The sequence below is a fragment of the Gavialis gangeticus genome, unplaced genomic scaffold (genome assembly GCF_001723915.1).
Source record: "Gavialis gangeticus isolate Ggan-Ray unplaced genomic scaffold, GavGan_comp1, whole genome shotgun sequence".
Lineage (NCBI taxonomy): Eukaryota > Metazoa > Chordata > Crocodylia > Gavialidae > Gavialis > Gavialis gangeticus.
In genome coordinates this window covers 36,215,368-36,239,550 of record NW_017729006.1, presented here as the reverse complement: position 1 = coordinate 36,239,550, position 24,183 = coordinate 36,215,368, and the positions used below count along the sequence as shown (strand labels likewise).

The following is a 24,183-nucleotide window of genomic DNA, read 5'->3' as shown; positions in this document are numbered from 1 at the left end:
CGCCCTATGAACGCAGACACACAGACACTCCATCCCTGCCTGCACACACACAGACATGCACATGTAACGGTGCAGCCCTGGCAGTGCAGCTGGGAGCCGCATGGTACTGGAGGGTGGGGGCAGGAAAAGAGTGAAATAGCTAAGGGTGGGCGGGGTTGGGCTGGGCTGTTCAGTTCTGCTGAGGGCTCCCCCTGGGTCCTACTGCCCCTGGCTCCTGTCAGCTCCTTGTTTTCTGGGTACCCTAATTGTGACAGCTGGAATCTGATTTGCAAAAACTCAAAAGTAAAACTGAGGCCAGCAGAAACTCTTTTCTGAACATATTAAGTGCTAAAAAATACTAAGTAGCCTGGAAAATCAACCTCTATGTGTACCAAAGTGAGCAGCTGAAGCCGGCTGACAGTATTTCACTCTTGACTCCAGTGTGAGGACCAGTGGTCCCCAAATGGATATAGGTTGGCGATGTTTCCCTTGAGCCATGTTAGAGAATTCCTGTGAGAAATTAGGCTTTGGATTGTTTTGAATGTGTTCATGTAATCCTACTATTAAGCTATTGACCGAATGCCACGTTTTTTTATATATATATATAAAGGCTGCTGTAATTTTTTTGCACAAATCCCTATTTCTTTTTGTGCCTCTTGGAATTTACCTTAAGAATTAATGGCTGCAAAATATGCAAAAATCATTAAAATTTACCTTAAAAAGTTAATAGCACAAGACATTGAAGGGTTTAACACTGCATTTTCAGGAAATGAAGTCAGTTATGCATACTTACCTTATTCATTTTATAAGTTTGGTAACATATTTTCAGGGTCTGTAATCTGCTTGCATAATTTGTGCTGGTTTATTATAGGGGCTGTCAATCTTAAGAGAAAAGTTAAACATCTTGTTTGGTGGCTTTGGATTCTGGGTAGTAAATGTCAGTACAAAATGATTGATAAAAAGTGGCTATAATTAACATCGTGGTCCAAGCTTAACTGTATCTTAAAAGTGAGGCTGTCAGCACTAATTCTAGCAGTGGCAGAGACTTTTCTGAACCTAACTCTAAGGAACATTTTCACTTTCAGGAATATAGTGCAAGTTTGTGGAAGTGTGTAGGAAATTATAGTAATATTGAACATAAATATTATAGAAAAGGTTGAGGGGAAGGGTCATTTTGTATTTGTCACTGCGCCTTTTTATGAGTCCCTATAGCTTTATACAAGGTTCAAGGTGCAAGAGAGATGCTAACTACTACAAGAAAACAGGGTACAGGTAAGAGAGCAAGGGAATGAAGATTGCTTGTTATTTTTAATGTTATAAGCACCTTGTTGTTAACTTTAGTGGAAAATGAATTCCTATTTTGAAACGTGATTCTAAAGTAGCATCTTGAGGATCTAGGTCATTTGTGTCTTGGCACCTTACAGCTTAAATGTATTTTTTTAGGGTTTTTTCTCCCTTCTTAAGTGCCAGTCATGCAAAACCAATCACAGATCTGAGACTTAAACTGGCTTCTTGGGTCCAATTTTACCAGTAGAAAGAAGTCTACAATCTAAGGTTAGGGTTATATTTTATCCTCAATTAGACCTTTGTAATCTTCTGAGTATAAGACAACAGAATGTAACAATTCAGCTAATGATGTAATGTTAAGGATATTTTTAATGGGGAGGGGAAATCTGAGAGTGGTGTTCAAAGCAGTAGAAATGTTTCTTCAAGATGCTTTGAGCCAAGTTCAGATCTCTGTTACCCTGGCATCATTGAGATACCTGCAGATGCTTATAAAATCAGAATCTGGTCCTCTGCATCAAAATTTAACTTGCAAAATTCTCCGCACATCAAAGACTAGATTATCCTTTGGGGATTGTATCTGCAGTTCAGGTGCGAAATTATTGACTCTGGAGTTGCAACACAAATAAATAAATAAAGCAAGCATACAGAAGCCCATTCAGCAGATATATAATGCTCAGAAGTGTGATGAACTCATTCTCAGGTAATTGTGCTGCTTAATTTTTTCTAATGAAGCCTCTTCTTTGATGTGGAGGTGGTTCCAGATGATTGTGTTTGTGAACTAAATACTTGCTGCTATTAAAAACTCCTGATTTGAAGACGCAGTTTCAGAGAGCTGGCAAGTGTCTTTTCCCTCAGCACCACAGAAAAATAAACTGTTTTTCTCCTTTCTAAGGATCTTTGGCCACACTTGCAGTTGGTTTAAATTGGTTTAGCTCCAGTGGGATTGTGCTCACTTTCACTAGCGGAAAATCACTTGTGCTGTGACGTAATGTAACATAACATAATATGTAATTTGGATCATCTATTTTCTCTTTCATAGTGGCATGTAGCATGAACTACCCTATATCTTTGCTTACCGAATAGGAAATATTTGTTGTTTTTTTTTAATAGTCCTGGACTGTATGGAACATAGCTTTCCAACTTCTGAGTGGTTGGGGGCCACACATCCCATGAGTTGCACTAGTGCAGGCTTCATGCCCTGCAGGCCACACTAGTGGAGGTCACAGCCTCACAGCCACAGGGCCACACACTGCATGGACATCCTCTTTGTTCCAGCATGTGTCTACAAGCACTTCCTTCAACTTCTGCAGTGACCATGCATGGATGCTTCCCCACCGATGATGCACTGTGTGCCAGAGGGCCCTAGCCCCAGTCTGAGTGTCCCAGGCTGCATCATGCTGTGCTGCACCATGTTCTGGGTGCTGAATGTGGAATCCGGAGGAGGGAATGGGAGCCTGGCACTTCTTGCTGCTGTTGCAGCCAGAAGGATAGGGGGAGTTATGGCCAGGTAGGAGTCCAGAGGCCACAGTTTAACCCCTTGTGGGCCTCATAAGCTACCAGTTGGACAGCCCTGATGGAAAAGATTACTAACGTTGACAGGCTGAGTCAGGAAAGAGCTTGAATTGACTAAGGTGTGTAAGCTAACTCAGAGAAGTAAGGAAGTTATTTAATGAGCAGTAGATATAGAATTAGTTGTTTGGATGATTTTTCTTTCCTCACTTTAGAAGTTATGTTCAAATCCTGGTGCTAGAGAAGATAAAAGCTGCCGATTTTCTTATTTGCACTTATAAAAAGCCACAGAAATTCAGATGATGAAGCCAATGGAGTTAGTCTAGATTTGCACCACTATAGATGAGAACAGAACTGAGACCATTATTCAAGAGTCTTGGCTATTTTAAGATGATAGATTATTCTCCTCAAAACTATTTTTAATCTTGAGAATGATGTGTAAAACCTTTTATCTTTGGCTTCATTAAAGCCTGCTTTGTAGAATTTATGGCATTGAAAAATCATTTTTTATTTGATGCAGTTTCCCATACTTTCACCAGTTCACTGATATTGGGTAGATATTCTATGGTCAGTTTATCTTGGTGTAATCCTGTTTCTTGTGGGAGGCGGGGGGCGATGGAGGGGGGAAAGAATCATAGAGAAGTGGGGCTGGAAGGGACCTCCAGAGGTCATCTAGTCCAACCTCCCAGCCTGAGGCCAGATCATCCTATTATCCAAACCATCCTATACAACTCCATAATCTAAACTCTACATAAGACTACCATTAACTCTGACACAACACAGACATAACACCTTAACTGGCTATAGGCAAAGGAGTAGAGAACCATGAAACCAACATCATGCTTCTACGAAATGTTGTCAGTATACACGTAAGAGATCCCAGGTCTAGGGGCCATCCCACCCACTACAGATAAAAGCAAAAACTCCCATGGTTCGTATCAATCTGACCATGGAGTATAATTCCTTCCTGACCACAAATATGGAGATTAGTCAGACCCTGAGTGGAGGGGCAAGACCCTCTTCTGACAATCTATGATTTAGCAATCCCTGTAATTGTGCAGGAACCAGACTTATTGTTCCAGGAATAAAGTTGAAACTTTAAATGGAATTTTTTTGGAAACAATGTTTTGAAAGAGAGCAGAACAAAACATCTTTTCCATCTCCCTAAAGCAGTCTGCTTTAGTTTTATTCCATCATGTTTGCTTTGTTCTTAGCCACCCTAGAGTCACCGCTATTGTATATTTTTTCTGCTAATAAATTCTCTACCATATTTTTAGAATCATAAACATAGTGGGAATTTTGATATGGGGGGAGATGCGAGGGGATAGGAGATGGACATCAGCCATTGGAGGAACAATGCATCTGAGACATCTTTAGCTCTCTTTGTATTAAAGTCAATATTTTACCTCTCACACTGGTGAAATAATAAGCTAATCATTGCTTATTTTTTCAGTGAGGTAGAGCTGGTTGAAGGTGCCAGAAAAAGGGCCCTGGAGACTAAAGCTGCCTCTGTTAAACCTGAGAGTAGCATAGCATTATAGCATGAGAGAATTTTACTCTCAGTTTTACATGAAAGATGGTTTTTTAGCAGACCCATTTTGATTCCTCATGTCCTGCTTAATATGCACGAACCCTCAAAACTCAGTATATATTAAGACTTTGGCTCTCTACCCAGGGGTTTATATGGCAAGGTCCCCCACAGTATTTTTGCAGGGGTATCAGGTATCACAGAACATGGATATCGGGAAGTATTCTGAACACATGTATCAGGGGTATTGGCTGTAGCTGTGTTGGTCTAAGGATACAGGCAGACAAGATTCTTTGGGTGAATCTGATCTCTTTTGTTAGACTAGCTAAGAGAATTGGAAAAAATCTCCTTTGCAAGGATTCAGGTACAAACACCCTTCTTCAGGCTGAGGAAGTGCCTGCAGTTCTGTACTTTTCCTGGATGGGATAGAATAGATATAGATGTTCTATACCTCTATATATAGAATATCTATTCTAACCCATCCAGGAAGAGCACAAAGAACCTTGTTTGCCTGAATATATGTAGGTTTTTCCCTGTTTTCTGTTTCAGTCTTGTGAAATATTTTGAGGTAAAATTTCTTATTTCCAGTGAAGTTAGCAGCTCTTTCCCTTCCTCGCTGTCCCTATCCTTGTAGTCTTAGGGTAATCAATAGAAGGTAAAAAGTGGGTGTTGAGAGTAGCACCCTGAGGCATGGTGATATTTTAGCACAGCACCTACCCCGCTGCATCTTCATGCTTGCATCATTCCACTAAGAATGAGAATAATACTGGTCTTCTCTAAAGGCCTTGTTGTTTGATATAATACATACTTGCCACCTGCTCTGAAAATAACCTAGAAACTCAATAGTATGGAGAGTAACTTCTAAAGCAATTTTTCTGACCCCAAAGGGAAATAAGGAAGAGGTGTATGTTATATCAGATCTCAGACAAAATTTTTTATTTACAAATATATATGCTTTTTTAATATGCTTTGTGCGAAAGGTATAGCCTGCAGTGAAAAGTGAAACATCTGTAAAAAATTGATAATGATATTATAAATATGCATAAAACAGCTGGATGAGTATAAAGAGATAGGAACACGAGAAGAAGCTTTTATGATAGTAAATTTGGGGTGTCTCAGATATGTTGGAGTTCTTTTGAATGAGCTAAAATTGTGGGTAAAGGCAAAATGTTGGGTATAATTTATATAGAGGTTCAAAGGGACTTTGATAAAGTCATTTACAAATGGCTATTAAGAAAATTTAGTTAGAGGAGGGGTAAAGCTGAGTAAGAATTGGATAGGAAAGAAGGACAAACGGCCCATTTTCAGAAAGGAAAAGAGTCAGTAATTATGTGGAGAAATGGCTATCTGTGCTTATCTGAAGTCAGGTCAAAGACAGGGCAGGGGGCATCTTAAAGATGAACTGTTTTGGAGAGGCATGAGCTTTCTTAGGCAACAGCCTGCTTCAGGGCTGTCCAACTTTGCCGCAGCCAAGGGCTGCACATCACGTGTGCCCCACACTGGGGGCAGCCATCCCCCAGGCTGTGCCGGCAGTCCCCTGCCTCTGCCACTTGCAGCAATGACCCCTCCACCTCCCATCGTATGGGCTGCATAGTGGGCACATGGCTCCCTGAGCCCTGTGCGATCATGCAGCAGCATTAGGAGAGGTGACCACTGGGGCCCACAGGCTACGTGTTAACTGCTCATGGGCTTCCAGGTTGACAGCCCTGACCTACTTCATCATGCCTCTGAGGTTGAACGGTCTTATACCTAGTTAAGTGGAGATATCCTGGAGATAAGTATAAGAACCATTATTTAGTTTATATGAAAATCAAAACTAAATAATGGTTCTTATACTTATCTCCCGGATATGTGTGCGTGTGTTCTCAGTTCAGAAAGGAGCATGAATCGGTGTCAGACCCTGCCGCTGAGGTATAATTCAGGTTATCCCAAAACAAGGGTTGTAATGCTCCCATAAGGACTGAGTGAACGGTATGTGCCAAATGATCACTCCTACCTTAATTATGTCTCCACTTTATGGCCATGGTTGCACAACTGCCTGCTGATCCAGTTGTGCACTTATTATTTATACCCATAAATGCAGTAGTGGATGTTTGAGAATCTTATGTGCTATCAACCATTTGGATAAGAATAAATGAATAGGAAAATGTGGATATGCCTGGGAACTGGGAATTAACAAGCTTGTCATTGGTTAAATACACAGAGGCTTTCCTTTTATATAATCAGAAGGTAAATCAGAGCCACTTAATTACTTCAGAATGAATGTTTTTGAAATTGGGGCAGGTCTGACATTTTGGACCAGGGTCCTTTTTGCCTTTGCGTGTGTGTAAGCACCAAAAATAAGCTGTGTCTGATATTTTCAGCTTTGTACTGTACATGAGGATTTATTCTTCTTTCCTCACTGCTGCAGATGGCTGGATTTGCTCAGTCTGCAAAAGCTGCAGGAAAAGTACATAATAAAAGGGAAAATTACATTAAAACTGTAAGCAGATACACAAGGGACCAGCTCTCTCTTGTGCCCCTCTGCAACAACAGAGGTCAGCAAATGCCATCTCACTGGAGGTATCCAAATCAGGGGGCTGTTTGCAAGTTATTTTTATGCTGGGTGCTAGTCTGGAATTCTCTTAATCTCTCTTTTCCCTCATCCCAAAGAGCACAGTTTTGCTCATCTTCAGCTCCTGACTGTTTCTGTGGCTAATGGAAGAATTCCATGAGGGAAATACTTCCTAATCTATTAAAAGCTTTTAAGGAGTAATTACCTTTAAGTAGATTGAAGCAGAGCACATGGAACAATGGTATCGTGCATGTGACAGATGTGCCTGTTGGGGGTCTGTCCACTGGTGACCCCGCCCACCTGTTATGGGCCAACTGCCCGCCTTCTCTCCTGCCATGCCTTGTTGTTAATTGCTTAATTAGAAGATGTTAATTAAGTGGCAGGCTGCCCATTTTACTGCCCTGATGCAAGGGGGTGCTATCTGCAGCTCCTTTGCTCCTTTCCTCCCCTACACCACAGCCCAAGCCTTACAGATGGTACTCACATCGGTTAGTCTGGGCCTTACTATACTCTGGCCCCCTTGTCCTCCCTGGGCTCTCCGTGGCCCTGCTTCAATGGGTGCCTCACTGGGCGTTCGTCAATGCTGCCCCCACCCGGAGGCTTCTCACTGGCCCCCATCTCTGGAGGCTTCTCACTGGCCCCCCTCTCTGGGGCTGGGGTCTCCACGTGGCCGTGGCTCCCCTATGAGGTCTCCTTCAACCCCTGATAGCTTCACCCAAACCTCTAGTTCTAAACAGAAAACACAAAACACAAGCCCCTGGGCTATAACATAAAATCTAAGCCATCCGGCTAAACATCATTCCATCCCTACCAGGGAATTTTCCATCCCATAACAGCAATCAGGAGCTGCTCGTGCAATCAGGCTTCTCCCCTCTGTTTGCTCTGGCAGAGCTCCTTCTCCCTTAGCTGCTGGCGGGGAACTGCCAGCCTTGCCCCAGCCCTAGGGTTTAAATGTGAACCAGGCCCTGCCCCTTCCAGTCAGCTGACTGCTGGCAGGTGTGGGTCACCAGCTAACTTTGGTTGCACTGGCATCTGGGGCTCCTCACTCACTGCTAGGGCTCTTTCCTAGCAGTTGCCCCTCTCTAAAGAAGCAGGGCACTTAAGTGCTCTGTGACAGTGCATTTTTTTCTCTAGCTGCCATGTTTTTGGTTGCCATATGTTGTACTGGTTCACAGTCCTCAGTGATCTCCACTTTAGTTACTGCTGAATTTAGGCCAGACCTTGATTCACTGTAAATTATGAGTATCTAAGATAAGCCCCTAGGTTGCCTATACACATGCACATTGGCATACTAATTAGAACGTGTTGGAGTCTGCTCCATACTCTGATTAATCAAGTCTGCTCCATGTTCTAATTAAAATGCTCCAGTGTCGCTGCAGCATCATGTGTATTAAGCCCCTGTGTCTGGTAAAATGATTGTGGGACACTTTAATTAAACCTCATCAAATAAGGTTTAGATAAAGTGTCCCGTGGCCATTTTTAAATGCATGGGAGCTTAATACATGTGACGATTTGGCATTTTAATTAGAGTGGCTGTCTGGGAACTGCTCTAGTTGAAATGTTCCCCACACACCTCTGAGCACGTGTATAGGCAGCCCTAAAGCAGTTCCTAGATCTGAGCTGACTCACATGTGCTGGCCTGGCCTCAGGGGTAGGGCCTGGTATGTGTGTTGCATGTGGACCCATTCAGGCCACTTTAGGATGTGTGCTAGCGTGTCCAGAGGCCACTCCCTTCATTTCCCATCTGCCAGCACTAGTTTTGGACATGTACCACATGTAGTGCCCATTCCAGGTTCTCCAGTTGCTGCATACAGTGGGAGTCCCAGACTGGCTGGAGCAGCACAGTTCTGGACCAACAAGAGGCACTGCTTGTGGTGCAGATCCTGGAACAGGCACCACATGTGGCATAATCTGGCTGGGGTGGCACTATCTCACACACATGGTGCCTGCTGTGGCCGGTATGGGATGCACACTACAGGAAGTGCCTCTGTTGGCTGGATTGTGCCACATGTTGTGCTGATTATGGCTGTTCTGGGATGCGTGCAGCATGCAGTGCATGCTCTGGCCAGTCCAGGATGAGCTTCTGTAATTTTGTCAGGGAATACTGGATGTTTAGTATTCTACTAATAAAAGTCAATCTGTTCTCTACTAATAAAAGTCAATCTCTGAAAACAAACCTCTGTCTCAGTCTGAGCATCTAAAACCAGAGCCAGCATTTTCAAAGTACCTTTCTAACATAAAGAAGGTGGCTCCAAAAATGTATAAAGGTTTAAGAGGTTAAAATTCATAATGCTCTGGTTTATTTGCCATGTGCACATTTAGCGAAGGATTGAGCATGGGCCTGGATATACAAATTTTGTGATTTGCTTATTACAGTAACCTTGCAGTCTCTATGTCTATTTATATTTATTGTATGAATAAAAGAAACCCTGGTATTTGCTCTTTTTTTGATTGGTCGCCTAAGTAAGCGGTTTCAGCGGAGGGTATCACTGAACTATTGTGCTTAGTAGCAGCCTCGCTTGCTTAACTATCATTAGCAGCTCTGTTGCCAAGGTCCCACTTGCAGCTGCAAATTGTTACTTAGTTTGAATGTTGTTCCCACCTTCTCTGTAAGTTCAAGTACAAGGGTAAACTGCTAGGGTAAAGACCGTGTTCAAATTTGGTACAAAAGAGAATTCCACCCACCTTTCCCATGCTCCCAGGAGTCTCCTTACCCCCTCTTTTCCACCACACAGATTTGCTGTTAGCTTCTGCCCTTGTGTACATTACACAGGCACTGGCTAGAAGACTGCAGTAACTTTAATTAAGAGTTGGAATGGGGAGCAAGTCTTATCGAGGAATTTCCAGGTTCTACAGTGCTCAACCCCTGGCCTGTGGCCCTATGTTTTCCAGCCCATAGGGCTCCCCATGGGTCCGTAAATATGGCGTCAGGAGAGCTGTGGTGCTGCTCCCCCATCACCAAATTTCCAAACCTGTGAGGAGCCCCAGGTCCTTCATGCTGGAGTAGGCACCCAATCCCAGCTCATCGAGCCAGATGGGCAATGTAGCCCCAGGGCCCAATCCTGGTATGCAGGGGGCTGGGAGGCAGTAGTGCTGGGCCCCAGGGCCCTATCTCTGTCTGGAAGGTCAGGAGGGGGTGGTGCCAGGTCCCAGTGACCCAGTCCTTAGTGCACTGGGACAGGAACAGACAGTTCTGAGCTCCTGGAGACCAATCCCAATGGGAGGGGCAGTGCCAGGGCCTCGGGAACTATTCCTAGAGCAGGATGGGTGGTACTGGACCAGGCCCCAGGGCCTGGTCCTGGCACTTGGGGCAGGGAAGGGTTGGTACTTAGTCCCAGGGTCTTATTCTAGTGCGTGAGGCTCCATCCAGCCCACAGATCTGCCTCACCCCACTGATTTGGCCCATAGCACCCAAACGGTTTAGTACCACCAGTTTAGAGAATTTGGGAAGTGTTCATTGAATGCCTGCTGTGGCAGCTGCCAAGGTTATGCTGCTGCCCACTGCATATTTAAGTAAATATGTGTATACGGCCATATGATTTCACATAGCATATGGAATGCAAGATAAGCAACAATTGATTTCTGTGCTTTATTAGTAAGCAGTACCTTACTAGTAATACTATTAAACTCTTATAACAGTGATTTCATCAGTGGATCTCAAAGCCCTTCGCAAAGTTCATTATAATCATCTCAGTTTACAGGCAGGGAAACTGATGCAGCGCGAGGTGCGCTGGCTTTCTGGCCAATGAAATACCCGAGAAAAGAACCTATCTTCTGAGTCCCAGTCTTTGTGCTCCATCCACTAGGCCATATTGGCTCCAACCTCACTGATCTCCTTTCTGGTAACCTCTTTCCAGACTCTACCAGGGGTAGACAACCATTTCTCAGTTATAGCAGAGCTGCTGGGTGGTACTCTTGTGTTATTAATGGCTCTCCTTCCCCGCGTCTGTGTCTCCCTCCTTCCCCGCCCAGCACACATGGAAATTTTGTGTAATATTGTGCTTTCTGATATCACATATTGACACTCATGTATGTTTGTTTGCATGCCCGTCCTCTGACTCAGAGGACACATTCACCTGTCTCTCAATTTAATAGTCCTTCCTATTTTTAAAGCTCTTTTCAAGTCCTTCATCCACCTTCAGAAAGATTTCAACACCTTTGTGTTCACTTACACTCTCTTATGACTTAGGATGCATGTTTCCCTCTAGCCCTTCTTTACCTCCTGCTCTACTAAATCTGCTCAGAGGCCCAAAAGACCTAGCAATAGAGGATTTCTTCTTGCAATTACTGTGGCTTCACATGACCAAATACATTTCATTAACCTGATTGCCTAAGGATATCAAGCTCCAGGGGAAACTTGTATTTCTATATGATAGGCAAGATAATTAGGAAATGAAATAAATGCAGATCCCAGCACATCTAACACTAATAAGCTCGGGGGGTTGCATTTTCTCCCTGGAGCAGCATATGGAATATCTGGTTTCCATTTACTTTAAAACTTTTACATCTTGTATGTTTTTTCTCTTTTTTTTTCTGGTTCAAGAGCTAGTTTAGACGGTGGGAATGCTGACTGGTTAGAACTGAGGTGGTGAGGGTATGTCCTGGTAATTCCCTGATTCCAGCAGGGGGATTTAGGTTATAGAATAACCGTGGAAACAGACACAAGCTAAAAAGGAGAGACAGAGAGAAACTATATATACACACAAATACAGTATGTTCCCTTTTTTGCACATTGGATAATTGCATAATTTGGTTAACTGCTGAATATAACACTCAGGTTTGTTGCCTGCTGCTTACAGTATAAGTGCATGTCAGTTAAATGCATAGTAATTTTTAGCCTCCTTGTCTACTTAGTAACTTCATTGCTACTCTTTAACTACAGGGTAATTGCAACTGCAACTATCTTTTTGTAACTAACTGTGCTGTTTAATTCGCAGGGAACTGAGGAAGTGTAAGCAGCTATCAAAAGACCGTTTTTAAGGAATTGATAGGAACTAGTTACTTCCATGATTGCTTTCATGGTTCCTTTTCACAGTTTCATAGTTGTTGCTGTTAAGGGCTGGAAGAGACCTTATAGATCATTGGGTTCAGCCTCCCCTGCGCATTGGCAGGAAAGACTGCTGGGATCAAATGACCCCAGCAAGGTGGGCGTCAAGACATTTTTTGAAGATCGCCAAGGTGGATGACTACCACTTCTGGGGGGAGCCTATTCCAAACCCTTGGTGCTCAGCTTGTAAAGAAGTTTTTCCTTATGTCTATCCTGAAGCGCTCTTCAATCAGCTTGTGCCCATTATTTTTTATCCTCCCCTGGGGGGCCTTGGTGAATAGATATTCCCCCAAACCCTCATGTACACCCCTGTTATAAGTCTTCTCATTGCAGCCCTAGACATGACTATATTAGAAACCTTAAAACTAAGGGAGCCAGCTGGTTTCCAGGCTGCTAATACCCCACTGCTGACAGGACTTAATCAGCATTGTTTATAGCCTTGGCCTAACTACCTGTTCTTTGTGTTTTCCATGCAGATGGAGGTACTGTTGCTGTCAGTGGGAGTGGTGTGTTCATGGGAAAAGCATACTGTCAGAGACTAGATCTGCTGTGTAGATCAGAGGGGAGAACTTGGCCTTATATCAACACCAGATTCCCTTGTTAATAGAACCCAGGACAAAGCTAATAGCACTAAATGCCAGGCATAGATGGCAACAACAGAACCGGGGTTTATATATGAGAGTTACACAGATGTGGGGTCCTATGTGAGGGCGGCCTTCAGTTGATAAGTCTTCATAAATGAAAAGGACTTGATAGAAAGCTACCAAGCAAACTGTGCCTAATGCATGTCTGGCAGCTTCTCTGTATCTGAAATGATGAAACCTAAGAAGAAAGGGAATTAGTGAAGTCTGCTCCAGGGTTCCTGCTTGAAAATTAAACGGGGAGGAATAGCAGCCAGCAAGCAAAACAAAGAGAATGAAAGGGAAAAATCAATTTACTTGTTAATGAGAAACAACATCTCTCTTACAGGAGACCTGAAGTTTTGCCTCGTGGTTCTTAACCAGCCTTTGGACAAAGGTCATTTTGACCGTCTGTGGAGCAAAGGTAATAATAACTTACATACATCTTCATTTGCTTATTTATTTAGCTGCTGCCCAGCTAATTTACCTGATGCCCATTGAATCTCAATATGGCAATTTCTACTAACTCGAGCAACCTTCCAGTGAGAGTGTGAATCAGCAAGAATATGTCCCTGGTTGCTGAATGCAGCAAATGAGCTGATTATGCAAATTCTGCATCTCTGCATTTCTTACGTCAGTAGGAACTTTATGGACTGATAAGGTGTCTGTGTGAGAAAGGATGCTCCTGTGAAATAAGACTCTCTGTAGATTTTCAGAGGCATCTTAGGAATGATCCTTGTTTTGCTGACAAAGTGCAATAGATCAATGGTGCATTTATGGCTTAAGAAGCAACTGTTCCCCAAAGGTCATCAGCAAAACACGTTAATTTGAATCAAAACAAAATGAACCATGCACTTTGTGTATTAAAAATGCAGGATTTTTCTCCCCCTTTGTTAGAAATGCATCATATTGCAGTGGTAATCATCTGTGCCATGATAGCCTATAATAAACTGATATTTTGCAACAATATACAAGTCTTTACAGGGTTGAAGCTATTAATTTTGTACTGGAGAAACCTAATCCTTCACAAGCTTTTCTAGGAAAAAAATCCAGTTCCTGCTAAGCCATGGGACCTGGGTATTACCTAGGGATAGGTATGGAATCTTGAAGAGATAAGCTTGCTACCTGGTTGTGGCAGATGGGTCTTGTTAATTCTGCCACTGAGATATGGGGGAGTGGGTGTGGCTCTGATTGTAGGACACTAAAATATGGCATAGAGGGTTTTTAGAGAGATACATTAGGAGTGGCCAAATGAAGATGGAGAGGTTTATGTCTTGCCAGTGGTTTGAGTTACTAGTGAAGCCAAGCCCCAGGAAAAGGGTCAGGTTTAGACAAAAAGCAGCTGGCCAGATTGTCTCTGGTAACAAAATCCAGGGAATTGCTTTTAGGTGGAAATCTCTCTTTGCAGAAGCTCTTCTGCAGAAGGGTTTTATTCCCAGGACAAATACCGTGAGTCTTGTCCGTAGAACTGATAGGTCATAATGGAATTGCACAAAATGGGGACCTTGAACCATTGTCCCCAGGCAGGCCTTCTCTTTCCTGGTTACAGATCTTTCTTTCCCAGGTGCTCTTGGAGAAAGATATTAGCCTATGGGAAAGGTAAAAGCATAGATCAGAGCTGGGTTCCCTCTATTGCTGGGGCTGCAACAGCAGCTGGAATCGTTTTAAATAAGTTTTGTTTCCAGGGCCAGATCAGTTCTGAATTGGCATCTGGAGACTGAGCTCTCCCTCCCTCCTCTGGCTGCTGTTTCTTGCCTCTGCGACGTGTCATGGGCAGCCAAGGGTAAGTCACACTGTCTATTTGTCTCTTTTCTTCACCACACCCTTCCACTACCTCCTTATTTTTCATGAAGTGCAAGTTTCTTGTCAGCTGCTTAGAGATCATTCAAAAATGCCTTATTAAAGCTGCTTCCTCAGTAAGTGAAGTTAACCTTGGCCCTTCTTTCTTAAAAGTCTTAATACATGGAACTTGTCTCCTTCTCTCATAAAAGTCTTAATACATGGAACATCCTTCTTTAACAGATTTACTTAAGTATTACTTCTTTCTTCCTAAAATCCCTCTTCACAATCCACTTCCATTACAGTTTCCATAAGAAATCTACTGTCTAAAAATACTAAGGTTGAGGAGCTGTCAGGTATACTTTGTATGTCTGAATTCAAATGCCTTTTAATAAAGAAAGAAAAAAATACATATTAAAGGAATATATAAGAATGGCTTGTATTCTGAGTGTATTCCTTTGCTTCAGTCTTCCTTTGTTATCTGATTTGGTGTGATTTAACAGTATCCAGACATACTTTCAGATATGCCATGATTGTTGATAGCATAAATCCCACTGAAGGTCAATAGAACTTGGGCTTACAGAGATAAAGGAAATTTCCTAATGAACACATTGGTTCACTAGGGCTCAGCTATCTTGTTTGTGGAACTTTTGCGTGTCTTGAAGCCAGGACAAAGTTCTGGTGGAACCTGCCTATCTTCCTAGCTTGCTGACCAGGTACTTCCAGGGTTGGCAACTCTGGGGCATCCACTCTGGTTGGGCTTCCCCAGGGCTGGGACCCTGCACTTCTCTACCCTTCTGATTTGGACAGAAATCAATCATGGAAAAATCAACTTTTTCTTTGACCTGGAAATTGTGTTTCTTGGCCAAATTTAGTTCCTGAAAAGCCAACCCTTTGTGATGATACAGGGGAAGTAGTGGGACTGGCAAAGCACAAAGTGTGCAGAGGAATAAAAGAACTTTTGGGAGGGAGGGAAAAATGTCAAGTAGCTTCTGCCAGTTATAGCAATCAGCGATGCTACATTAGGCACAGAATGTTCAGCCAGAAATGTTATTTTCAAATGGATGCTATCCTTTTAACAAGGTAACTTGTTTCATTAGTCCTCTTGCTTTGCATTAGGAAGAATGAAGGTGTGATATGATCCACATATTTTTCTATGTCTTGAGTTAAGTCTCACATGGGTAAGTGTGGACATTCTGGGCTAAATTCATCCCTGGTGTAACTTCACTTGACCTCAAGAATCAGTTGTTATATCTAATTAGCCTCTGTTTTATTACAGTCTTGCCTGGAAGCTATTTTTACTGACATACTTTTCAAAGAACTACTTTGAACTGAATAAGTTTGCATAAACTTCTTCCCCTGTGCTTTATGAAGGCAGTTGAAATGTGGCTTCAGCACTTACTAGGCATGTATGGTTAACAGGCTTCACCAATCCTCCCAACAGGGCTGTCCTACTCCAGTAGTAAGACACCAGAGGCCAAGGGCACCACCACTTTCATCTGACCTTTTATTATTGGCTCGTCAGGCATGCTGTACATGGATCTCTTCCGTCACTATTAATATTATTATTTCATCATTAGGAATGACATTTACTGCTGTAGTGCCATAAAAACCCCAAACAAGAATGAGTTGTCATTGTGCTAGGCACTCTACAGTGACCCAAAGACATTATTGTCTAAATAGCAAGGTAAATGAAATGTGTGGGAGGGGTACATTCTATACAGGCATTGCAAAAAATTTAGATTTCTTACTTAAGTGATGGTGGGTTTGTTTTCTTTTGGCTTTTTTTCTTTAAAGCTTGTTTGCTTTAGTTAAAAGGGACAAGATAAATGGAAAGAAACGTGGAGAAGGGAAAATGGTGAGGGGTAAAGGACAGATGAAAAATGAAGCTGAAGTGAAGACTGTGAAGGACATGAAAGAATGGGGTTGCAGCAAACAGAAAATTAGCACAGAGCAGTAAAGCTCCATCAGAACTTTGTTGTGGAAACTCCTGCCTTTGTTTTCTTTTGCATCCGATTAGCAGCAGAAGTCTATGGCCGGTTCTTCTGAAGGTGTTTCCCAAAGGAATGTGTCAGTGGTTGTGTTTCATAGATTTCATAGATGTTAGGGCTGGAAGGGACCTTGAAGATCATCAAGTCCAGCCCCCTGCCCCAGGGCCAAGAAGTCAGCTAAGGTCAAAAGACCCCAACAAGATAAGCATCCAAGCGTTTCTTGAATAAGTCCAGAGTAGGTGCCTGCACCACATCTGGAGGGAATCTATTCCTATTGGGGGCTCAGACAGTAAAGACATTTTTTCTTATGTCCAGCCTAAAATGATCTTGTAGGAGTTTATGACTGTTGGTCCTTGTTTTTCCTTGGGGCACTCTGGTGAACAGACATTCTCCCAAATCCTGATGCACACCCCTTGTGTTGTTATAGGTAGCCACCAGGTCTCCCCTGAGCCTGCACTATTCCAGACTGAAGAATCCCATGGCTTTCAGCCTTTCTTCATGGGATAGGGTAGGATTTGTATGAGTTTTAGTTTCCTTAGAGCAGGAACAGTCTCCTTTGCACAGTTATGCTTGTGAGAGGTTGTTCAGTTTGAGTGACCTTTGCCAGGTCTCATTTTACACTTAATACACATGACCTGCATCTGCTTAAACTTCCAGTATTGTTTCTAGAAAAAAACACATAATTTTGTTTTAGTTGTTATGTTATCTGTGCAGGTGGTACAAAAACTCAGTTTGACCTGAAACAACAGAGGCCTTCTGCCAAGAGCAGTTAATGAAAGGTTCTGAAATTCTCATTTTTTCTTGCTAATGTCAGTTAAAAAAAAGAGATAGCTATGTAGACCAGGAGTTTCAAAAGTGAGTGGTAGTTCTAAGTGCCTTCATTTTTGGTGCCCTTTTTGAAATACCTTATTAAAAGGCATTGGATCTTCACAAGGTGATGCACGCCCACCTTCTGGAAACTTTCTTAAGCTGAACATGTACTATTGCTTCTTGCTTTGGCAAAGGTTGTCCTAATAATTCTTAATACTCTAATACTCCTGAATTGCCTGTGTGCCCTCATTTGATGGTAGAAAACTGAATGACTGTGCATTCTAGAATACATTCCATTGTTGAAGCACTGGCATTAAAAGCTATAAAGAGCAGAAGTTATGCATTGAAAAAATAGCATTATTATTTAGAGTCAGAGTAATATGGTAGTTTTCTACAGGGAATTGATGAAGTTCCCATGCAGCATTGTATTTCTAGGAGTGCCAGGCAGTGCTGGTAAACAGCTTCTTCAGAGAAAGATCTATGACGGAAGTGTGTTTCCTTAGACTCTGTCCAAAACTCAGCTGGGTGGTCTTATATGCAAGGGCTTACTGATAAATGTGGATTTATCTAGATTGGTGTATTGATTAATACAGTTGTGTTTTTAGGGGGTAGAAATAAGATATTATGCATGTATTTTGTGTAAGAAAGGCATATTTGTGGGTAGCTTTTCAATCCACTAATAACGCAGCATGTTAGGAGCTGTGCCACCCCTGTAGCAGGTTGTGGTTTCATCAGAAAATAAAGGCTGTCACAGAACATTGTAAATCAAACAGAGCAACTCAGATTACTTTAAATATTAGTCACTCATGCTAAATAACATCCCCCAGCTGCTGCACTAGAATATATTACCAGCACACTCTCAGAGCACAAGGGCCAGCCAAATCTTGACTTGTGGGCTGTCTGTTGAATGATGATTAAGCAGGGCTGGTACTGGAAATGTGCGTAGAGCAGGTCTTGATGGGTGGGGAATTACCAGAAGAATTCTGAGGACTGCATTATACAGGAAGTCAGCCTAGATGATGGTAATTGTCTCTTAACATCTTTGAATTCAGAATCAATTTCAGGAAGCATCAGAAAATATGCATGCCTTTGACAAGTACTATCCTGGTTATGGGCAGTGTGAGGTAGTAGTGTAGCTAAACTAGGTGACAGGGGCACCAGTAGTGGGGGTGAAAAAAAAGCAGCTTTTGCCAGAGCCAGACAATTGCAATCACAGCAGCAATGGCACCAGAAGTTGCTGCTGCCCCTGTGTGGGGCAGCTGCCCTGGATGTCCGTGCTTATTGTTACACTGCTGGTGTGAAGAAGCTTTTCTCTTTCATGTGGATTTCCTCCTTTGACAGGCATTTGGGTCTCAGTGTGCCTGCTGAGCTTTATTATGTTGCCTGTCAGTCTTTTCCTCAGTGGTTTAACGAAGGCAGGGTGAAGGAAGCACCTGTCCCAGGTGATGACTGTTAAGGGGTCTTTGCCTCAGCAGGGGCAACCCTGCCTGGCCACAGGAGAGTAGTATGTTCTTTTTCCTGGAACTGATTGAATGCTCAAAGCTAGAGAGCAGATACAGTAGTTCCACGGTATTACTGGAATATTCTTACTGCCCCCTAGGTATAAATTGTTGGGTTTTCTCTTCTGTGATTGATACCATCTCTTTCATTGCTTTAGTTTCTTCAAGATGGAATTTGCTGGAGCAGTTCACCCAAACCTTTGAAATTACTGAATGCATATATATGTTCAGTCGCCCTATTATTTGTTTGCAATGAACTTGCCATGTTGGCATATGCTTGTACTTTCTCTTCACCTTTTATTTTCATCATTTCCATTTGAACTTACGTTTAATGTATTTCATATTCATACCAGACCCAGAATTGACAGCTGGCATAAAACCTGAGAGAATTTAGAGGAGCTACTATTAATAAATAGGAAAATGTTCATAAAAACGGTGATTGGGATGTCACATGGACTTGTGTGCTTTATAGCCATTCCATGCAGGCATCCAGACTAGCAGTAACTCTTACTGTTGGCCTCAGCATAACTTTATCCTCTTCAGGGCGCCTAGTAATTCAGCAATTGGGTATATTTGAAAAATTTAAATCAAATCAAGAACATGATGTCTAGTTCATGTTTAGTATCTTAAGTGTAGTGCTTTATAAACTTTTCATAGATTTTAAACCATGCTTCTTTAGTGTAGAAGGTTTGATATTGGACTACATGCAGTGAGTTAATTTTCTTTAACTACAGGAGCTTGAGAAAAGTTATTTCAAGCTTCCTTGAAAATAAAGGCTCTAGGATGTACTACTAAAAGCAACAAAAGCTTGCTCAGATTAATCTAGACATCATTGTTGTTTAAGCTTGAAAGCAAAGTAATAATGGCCACAACTTTGGAAATTCAATGTTTTTTGTCAACTGAGAATTTGGCTGAAGAGCTTCTAGGCCTAAATCTGCCAGTGACTCATTGTGTAATATTTGCTGAATCAAGAAAATGAACTCTGAAGTTTTCTAAAGGTGAATGGAGATGTTTACATTTCATTTTAGAAAATGGAGAAACTTTAAAGCTTCAAGTTTTGGTGGATCCTACTCCTAAGGGGTGCAGATAGTCTGCACTTTCTGAAAACTGGAGCTTGGATACCTTGTGTTTGACATCTCACCACTGAGGTATCCACAATTACTGGCCATTTTTACTCATCCCTCTAGTTGATTTGTCCAAGATTACCCAGTAACTCTTTAGCAGAATTAAGAACAGAACAAAGTCCTACTATACCATACCCTATCATTCAGTCTTTTTATTGGTGGTAGTACGGGTATAGTAAATTCTTTGCCTAACACTGATGGGTAGCCCCAACATTAGTCTCTTTTGTTGCTCTGTTGATTCTGTGCAATTCCAGCAACAGGAAATGCTGAGATATAAAAGGAGATTTTCTTTGTTTAAAGAATTTGAGATTAGTATGTGTTTTGAAAAATGGAAAAATAATGAATAATTAAGAACTCCCTTTGTGTTGTTTTGAAAAGTTAAACCCTGCTGAGCTTTAGTTCAGAGTAACAGAGCAATAGAGAGTTGCTTTGAAGCGCTAAGGAAAAAGCTTATGATTAGAGCAAAAGAAAAAATAGGAGGCTATTACAATGCTTTTTCTACTGAGCTGTGATGCCAATTCCATTAGAAAACTTCTCTTCACAAAACTTTTCCTGTTTGGAAGTCTTTGATAGCATCATGCTAGACAGTGTGTTGCCACAATATTTCCCAGAGGACTTTTGAGAGAGGCAGCTTTGGAAAGTATTATCAAAGGGAAGCTGTAGAGCACCTGGAGCAATGCTGAAGGGAGTGGGCAGCTGGAAAAAAAAAGGAGTTGCAAATAGTTCATCTAAGTATTGTCTTGGCAACAGAGTTGGGAAGCTACAGGTCAGTAATACAGCTGTTGAGAGGCATGGATAGATAATTTGAGAGGTGGAGAAGGTTTATAACAGTGTAAAGACAGCTGTTGAAGTTCCATTGGTATAATACGTAGAATGGGAATGGGGCTGTACCACAGGCATCTAGAAAGGAAATAAGGTTCTTGAGGCAAAGTTACCTTGGAATAAAGACAGGGAGAAGATTAAAATGATGAGGGGCAAGCCTGCTGAGAGAGCAGCTGCCACATGGAAGAGCAGAGGTAGCTGGGACAACCTGGGGACAATAGGGCATGAGACAGAGCTCTGGAGGTGGTCCTCTGGGCGAGGGTAAATGACATGGCTATTTCCAGGCATGTCCCAGGCCTAGATCCAGTTGGAGACTAAAAAAGAAACAGATTAAAAAAATCCCACCATTTCAAATTATAATGATGCACATGTTCAGATACTGGACTTAGAGCTGGCTGAAATATAGAGCGTAATTTGTATAACAATTTTCACAGAAAATATGTTCTCTTTTCATTGAAATTGAACATTTTGGCAGATATTTAACTGGTGGCTCTTAAACATTTCTTATGGATATGCATATGTGAATTTTATCTCCAATACAATATTGTCAGATGTTTGTATTTTTTTAATAGCTTCTCATGCATTTTTTATTAAATTGTTCCTTATTTTCTTGGAATGCAGATGGTCATCTTAGGCAGAGGGTGAAGAAAAGGGATAGGATGAAATAGTGAGATGGAGAAAGAAAGATCAGGGAAGAAAGCAGAAGGGAGAATGCAATGGAAGGAAGAAAATCTGAGGAGGGGAGGTACAGGAGTTTAAATGGCTTAACTGATGTGCATTGAAAAGAAGAACCTGTACTGATTCAAACACCTCTCCATTAGTCTTGGCCTAGTGACTTTATTTTAATTAGCTTTTTAAAAGTAGATCTTCACTTTTTAATTTACCCAGATCTTGCTAGGTTGGTAACCTTCAATTTCTAAGTCGTGATTGCTTTATTACCATGTTGGTCATAATGAGGAACTCAGCCACTGAACAGCTTAACTATTTTGTGCCAGTTGAGACTATCACGGTGTTGATTTGGCTGCTTGACTGATAGGATGTTCCTCCTTACTGCTTGCTGTGCCTGAAGGGGGATTTACTCTTCAAGTGCATTGTAAGTAAAAGTTTTTGTTTTCCCCAGTGAATGCATTTGGTTACGGTCTGCTGAGAAAAACCTTGCTGCATGTAAGCTGTAAATACAGCTGGCAAGTGAATAGATATTTGGGAGGGAAGAAAACCCCCAAATACTATGTACAGTCAAGTTGCATCTTATGCATGTTTAACTTACGCAAATTCAGCTATACGCGCTCGGCTGTTGGGGCTGGCCGCCGGGTGCCAGCCAGGGCAGGGCGCGTAGTGCGGCACCGCACGGTACTGCCTGCACATGCCGGCATGGCTGGGGGATGGCAGCTCGCTCATGCTCAGCTGGCTGCCCTGGCGGGACGACGCAGAGGAGGATGAGAGGGGCAAGGAGTGCAGTGGGAAGGGCGATTTCAACTATACGCGATTTTCTCCTTATGCGGTGACTTCAGCACGTAACGCCCGCATAAGATACGACTCCACTGTATACATGCAGCATTAAAGTTGAATATGGCATTTCCCAATTTAGATGGTTTAGAGAGAAAATTCTCACCTCATTTATAGTGCTGTTCTGTAGCATATGAAATTAGCCACATGCTCTCCTTATACAGTTTAAGTGAGGGTTAGACACCTCAGGTCTACCCAGTGAACAAGTAGCTGCCTTGACCAACCCACTAGGAAGCATTAAGCATGTGGTGCCTCTGAACTCCTGCTTCATCTAGAGAGTTTAGATGCCTGAATTATGTCTGCAGGGAAGTGCCTCCTCTCACGTGCGCTCTAGAGTCTGAAGTTGTCTCCTGAGGGTAGGAACCTACGTGTATTCTTCCAAAGAACTGAGCAGGGACTCGCATTAGTCTTTTTGAAATGTGATCCAAAGACAAGAAGGTGGAGCTAGTGGTGGTACACACCTTTTCTATAATTGCATAGTAGTTAAAGCATTTGTGGGAAGACTCAGATTCAGTGGTTTCAGCCTAAGGGGTTTGAAGCTCACAGTTCCCACCTCTTAGCAGACTCCTAAATACCAGACTGTAACGTTAGGTTGAAGACAAAGGTTACTCTCCGCTCCTCCTTTTGAAGCTATTCCAGTGTACAGAAAAAATACAGGATGTATGGGCCCAGAGGCAGCAAGCCGGAGAGAGCACATGTACTGGATCAAGCCTCATAGGGGACTGAGATCACAGGCAGCAAATCATTTACCCCAGTATAATTACTGTCAATTGTATACACTGATACATGTCTCATTGATTATGTTAATTAATTAAATTTAAAACATTAATTTAATTTAATTTAATCAATTAAATTTAATCAATTTGTTAAGCAATGGATTTAATTAATTAAATCAATTGAATGTTAATCAATTAAATTATTACTCCCATCTGAGGAGGAGGCAAAAAGTTATAGCAGACATTCTGCAACATTGTAAGCACTTTGAATATATCATTTGGTCAAAAAAAAGCATCTACGTATCTTCCTATTACAAATTTACCTAAGCAACTGGATAGCTCGTATCACAGTGATTGGCGTTTACCAGTGCCAATCCTAGTCCACCAATTAGTCCACCTAGAATAGATCCTAGTCCGCCAATTAGGTGCCCTAAATAGACTTGTCACCTAAATGCAGTCCTTTGCCACCCTGTTCCATTCCTTGAAAAACTGTTAATGCAAAAGGGAAGTGGGGTTTCCTCCTCTGCTTTTTTGAGACTTAGTCCTAAGGTTAGGATGGTGGCATGTTTCAGAAGTAGATAAATTAGTTCATTTTTCTAGGGCTCAAGCAGAGTGGAAGAGGATCGTACTTATGTGCTTGTGTTCACCTAGGCACCTCACAGGTGTATTAGAATCTGGCCTTTAGTTTAAAACCTTTCACATCACAAAATCAACAGCTGAATATGCAGTATGTGGTCGTCTGGACACGTGCTCGTCTGGACACGAACCGTATGTCAGTTAAAAGGCCAAATATTTAATGAGCAAAGAAATTGACCCCCATTCCTTTGACCTGAGCCACATCCCTCCTGGTAAAGGTTGAGGCATTCTGTCAGAGAAGCTTGCATGGCTTCTGTTTATACTTTTTCTATAATGCAGAACGTGGATTTCCATGTTAGATAGTTTTCAAACTAGCACAGCATTTTTTATTCAGTTTTATTGTCACTTCAAAAAGATTGTTCTCTTCACTTGTGGACAGACAGTCTTCTGGCGGCAACTGAATATGAAAACTAGAAAAAGAACCTTTTAAAATGTAAACTCAAACTATGGGAACAACCTTAAATCTTTTGAATACTTTTATAGCCTTATTTAAATTCAGAGCCTTTTCACAACTTGAGGGAGTTCAACACAGGGGTAATTTAGATTGTATTATGTAATTGCATCTGCACTTGGTAAAGATTTCTTTGTAAATGAAGAACTGCACTAGCTCACTTATTTCCAAAGGAAGTACTGTGGCTCATTAGTGTGCCACTAGAATGTGGCAAAATGATGCCATGAAAAATGATAATTTATTGGTAGCCGATCCAGTCAGCAGAGCTCCCTATGGGTCTGGAAATTCATCAGTTCGGGGGGGGGGGGGCAGGGGGGGGGGGGGG

At 42.1% G+C, this 24,183-nt stretch overlaps 1 protein-coding gene across 3 annotated transcripts in view; it reads left to right on the top strand.

Annotated features, from left to right (window-relative positions):
- Window positions 1–24,183, top strand: part of TPK1 (thiamin pyrophosphokinase 1) — a 716,169-nt gene that overhangs the window by 136,465 nt on the left and 555,521 nt on the right. For all 3 annotated transcript variants that reach the window (XM_019509111.1, XM_019509109.1, XM_019509110.1), the window contains exon 2: window positions 12,874–12,948. In XM_019509111.1, coding sequence (XP_019364656.1) covers window positions 12,874–12,948 — 75 coding nt within the window. The remainder of the gene's footprint in view (window positions 1–12,873; window positions 12,949–24,183) is intronic.